Source organism: Microdochium trichocladiopsis (assembly GCF_020744255.1).
Source record: "Microdochium trichocladiopsis strain MPI-CAGE-CH-0230 chromosome Unknown B0I36scaffold_20, whole genome shotgun sequence".
In the NCBI taxonomy this organism is placed as follows: Eukaryota; Fungi; Ascomycota; class Sordariomycetes; order Xylariales; family Microdochiaceae; genus Microdochium; species Microdochium trichocladiopsis.
Genome location: NW_025763563.1, coordinates 82,595 through 85,807, shown reverse-complemented (window position 1 = coordinate 85,807; position 3,213 = coordinate 82,595). Strand labels below are relative to the sequence as shown.

The window sequence follows — 3,213 nt, the reverse complement described above, 5'->3', positions numbered from 1 at the left end:
GTTTTTTGTCCTCTAAAAAGCCTGCCCAGGAGCGAATCCTCATACGAGGCGTCGAGTGCTTGCGTGGTGCTTTGGAATTTCGCGATGGCATCACAATCTCCATTTGAAGTTGAGATGTTGCTTGTGGGTGGAAGGTCGCGATGCACGCGTGCGGAGCGCGACCGCGTTTTGGATTATTCTGGCACCCTACTACAGCTGATCCCTGACATACGACATAGGGATCTTTCCACCTTCAGATAGAAATTGACATATGTTTGTGTCTTATCACAGTACGTGAATATGAAAGATATCACTGTAGAGCTGTTCTCGACCCTCACATTCCCATTCTCCAGGCTGGGCTGTAGGTTCTATATCACTGGTGCTAATAGCGCCGCTTTCCATCATCCAACCATTCCTGACGAATTGGCATGTCAAATTGACACTGCACTTCTCTCCGATGAAAGAAGGGCTCAGTGTCGTGTGTGTAATCGACTCCATGGACCGCTGGTACGTATTCTAGTGGTCTAGTCCTCTGGTTCATCTCCATGGCCTGTTCCGTTAAATCGTGAGTAAAGTAACACGGTTATCCAACGCGGCTTGTAAAAGTGGAAAGAATCGGTCCGGTGGGGTTTGTCGGAGGGCCAAGTGTTGCGGCCCCGGCCTCCATGATAAGACCTGAAAACTGTCTTACAGTGAAAACAAAACTGTGTTGGAAAATGTGCTAGCGGCTGCCTATGAAGGCCAAGGCCCCCCGGTCTAGTGATGAAGAACATGTGTGCCTGAAGACCCAGAACTGCAGTATCAATCCAGAAACTTAAAACACCACTGACAATAAGATTATACCATGAAAAGGCCTTTAAATGGCAAGATGGATGATTTCAGGGCTGTGTACGCCTCCCCTGCCAAAAACTTTCATCTCTTTCAAACCCCCCCTACCCGATCCCGTCGCCTTCCACGTGTACACTGGCGTTAGTTTTCCACCGGATCACAGGCGCAGGTGCCTCAACAATTATCCCACCAGTCATTCTTGCTAACCTTGGCCGTTTCAAGCGCGATCCCACCCTCGTCGCCACTATGCTAAGATTTCACATTGGGCACGATTCCGAGTCTGACGTTGTTTGCGGCAATAATCTCGTCTTGCCGAGGGAGACGGTTTGTGTGGTTGGAGAATTGTTCTGCGTCATCGTCGTCATCTTCGTCCACAATGTCAAACACGAACCAACGGATGAGTTTGCAGCCAGGCAGCCAGATGACATGGTTTTCGTCCGCGATGCATTGTTTGTTGTACTGGGATGTGGCTTTTAGTTCCTCCCAGCCATCGACGCGGGGGTCGTGCGAGGTAGTGGTCTTGAAGATCCAGATAGCGCTGAGGAAGTAGCATAGAAACATCACCTCGGAGACGTCGGTGACATCGTTAATGTCGTCCGGCTCGCCCTGCAGGAAGTTGTCGACCTCCCTGTACGCCTTCTTGGCTTGATCGTTCAAGTGGTCGACGAAGACGATGGCTTGGATGCAGAACTGATGGCCGGCCATTTCCAGCTCTTTGACCGCTGATCCGGCATTGTCCGCCGCAGAGTCGGGCTCCGGCTGAGTGGACCTTCTCCACAAGGACCCTTTCGTATTCTTTTGCACCACTTTTACCGCTTCACGTGACGCTTCACGGCCTTCGCGTTGGCATTTTTGGATGGCCTCAACCTCGGCCGGTTCCAGCCGAGTCCCCAGAATGAAGGTACAAGTGAGCGGGAAGATCATGTTCGTCTGGAGATGTCGCTTGTAGCAGTCGACCGCCATCTGATAGATGAATGAAGTGTTGTTGAGTAGCATTGGCTGTTTTTTCGATTCGTCTCTTGCGTTCTTGTACAGCAACTGTAATCTTTCGAAGTCGAGATCGCTGCCGTCCCATCCGTGCCAAAACTTTTTCATATTCTCTCTAGTGAATGCCAACAGCTTGACCAGTTTCTCATCTGGCGTGTCACCCTTGAGAAAGTTGGCATCGTTGGAAATGAAATCTTCCAACCCTTGGTCCGCCAGTGCAGTGCTCTGTTCGCGAATCAGCTGGCAGGCCCGCCGGAATGTTTTGGCGTTAAAGACTTCCATGAGAGCTTTCAGGGTATCGACCTCTAGGGCGGAGAGCTGCTCGGTTTCGAGATTAGGAAATGTTGTGAAGTAGAAGGTCGTGTTGCTCCCCAGCGCCTTCCCGACCAGCAACCGAATGGCGGCGTAGAGAAAAATGGCCTTGTAGGTGATGGGACGCAGCGTGGACGCCGAGTCGAGCCATATCTGTCCATGTCGCTCAGTTAAAGCAGCCCAGGCACCCTTGTGACCCCAGTAGTTCAGCTTGGCTGCCGCCTTGAGGAGATTGAGGACAACTATGACTCCAGCCGGAAAGTTACCGAAACCTGACAGGAGGGTCGACGAGGTCGCTTCGTATTTCGGCGGCGCATTGTCGAAGACCCGAAATTTGTAAGGTTGGTTGCTATTACTCGACGATTGCTCTGGTACTTGTGCATTCGCGCTGAGGCCGTCTTGCGTGGACACCGACTTTTTCTGAGCAGGCAACAAGGTTGGGTGCTGTGTGCCGGGGAGAGTGGATGTTTTCTTCTCTTCCGTGGACATGCCGCACCCCATTTTGAAGGAGTTGTGGCAAATGTCTTGTAACAATGACAGATTTCAAGGTTCAACCAGATGGAGATAATGGCTTGGGAATGGTGGAGTGTTGAGCGAGAAGTTAATGGTGATGCATATGCTGTCCACCCGACAGGAGCGGGCGGAGGGGATCTTTAAGTATTTCCGTTCACAGTGGCCCGCGTCCACAGAAGTGTAATCAGCCTGCTACCCCATGCATTGAACAAGGCGCAGTTCACATCTTACTGGAGCGAAGTGTGTTTACCTGGTCCGAACGAGGAGGGCGCCTCTTTCTCCGCTCTGTGGGGCCTTTGGTGAAGTCCCCGGGCCTGAGGCACCAATACCTCGGGCCAATGGCCGAACCAAGGCTTGCGGCCGTCGAAATGGGGCTTGGAACCAGAAAAGCAAGTTCCCTATCAGCCTTGTCAAGGCAGAACCAAGGCAGCACGCAGGGCAGATACACAAAGAGCGACATGCACGGAGCATCAGATTAGCCCTGCATCCTTGCAATTTTCGCGTCAGGAATGCCTACTCGGCCTTTTTTTCCACTTCAAAGCCAATATTAGTCACAAATCAAATGACTAGATGCACACAAGAAACCTAGATAGA

At 51.6% G+C, this 3,213-nt stretch overlaps 1 protein-coding gene across 1 annotated transcript; it reads right to left on the bottom strand.

The window, feature by feature from the left end:
- Window positions 1-669: 669 nt before the first annotated feature.
- B0I36DRAFT_342910 (uncharacterized protein) lies at window positions 670-2,323 on the bottom strand. The gene has a single exon (XM_046156114.1). The coding sequence runs from the start codon at window positions 2,074-2,076 to the stop codon at window positions 1,057-1,059; it is 1,020 nt and encodes a 339-aa protein (XP_046003782.1). The 5' UTR covers window positions 2,077-2,323; the 3' UTR covers window positions 670-1,056.
- Window positions 2,324-3,213: the final 890 nt, after the last annotated feature.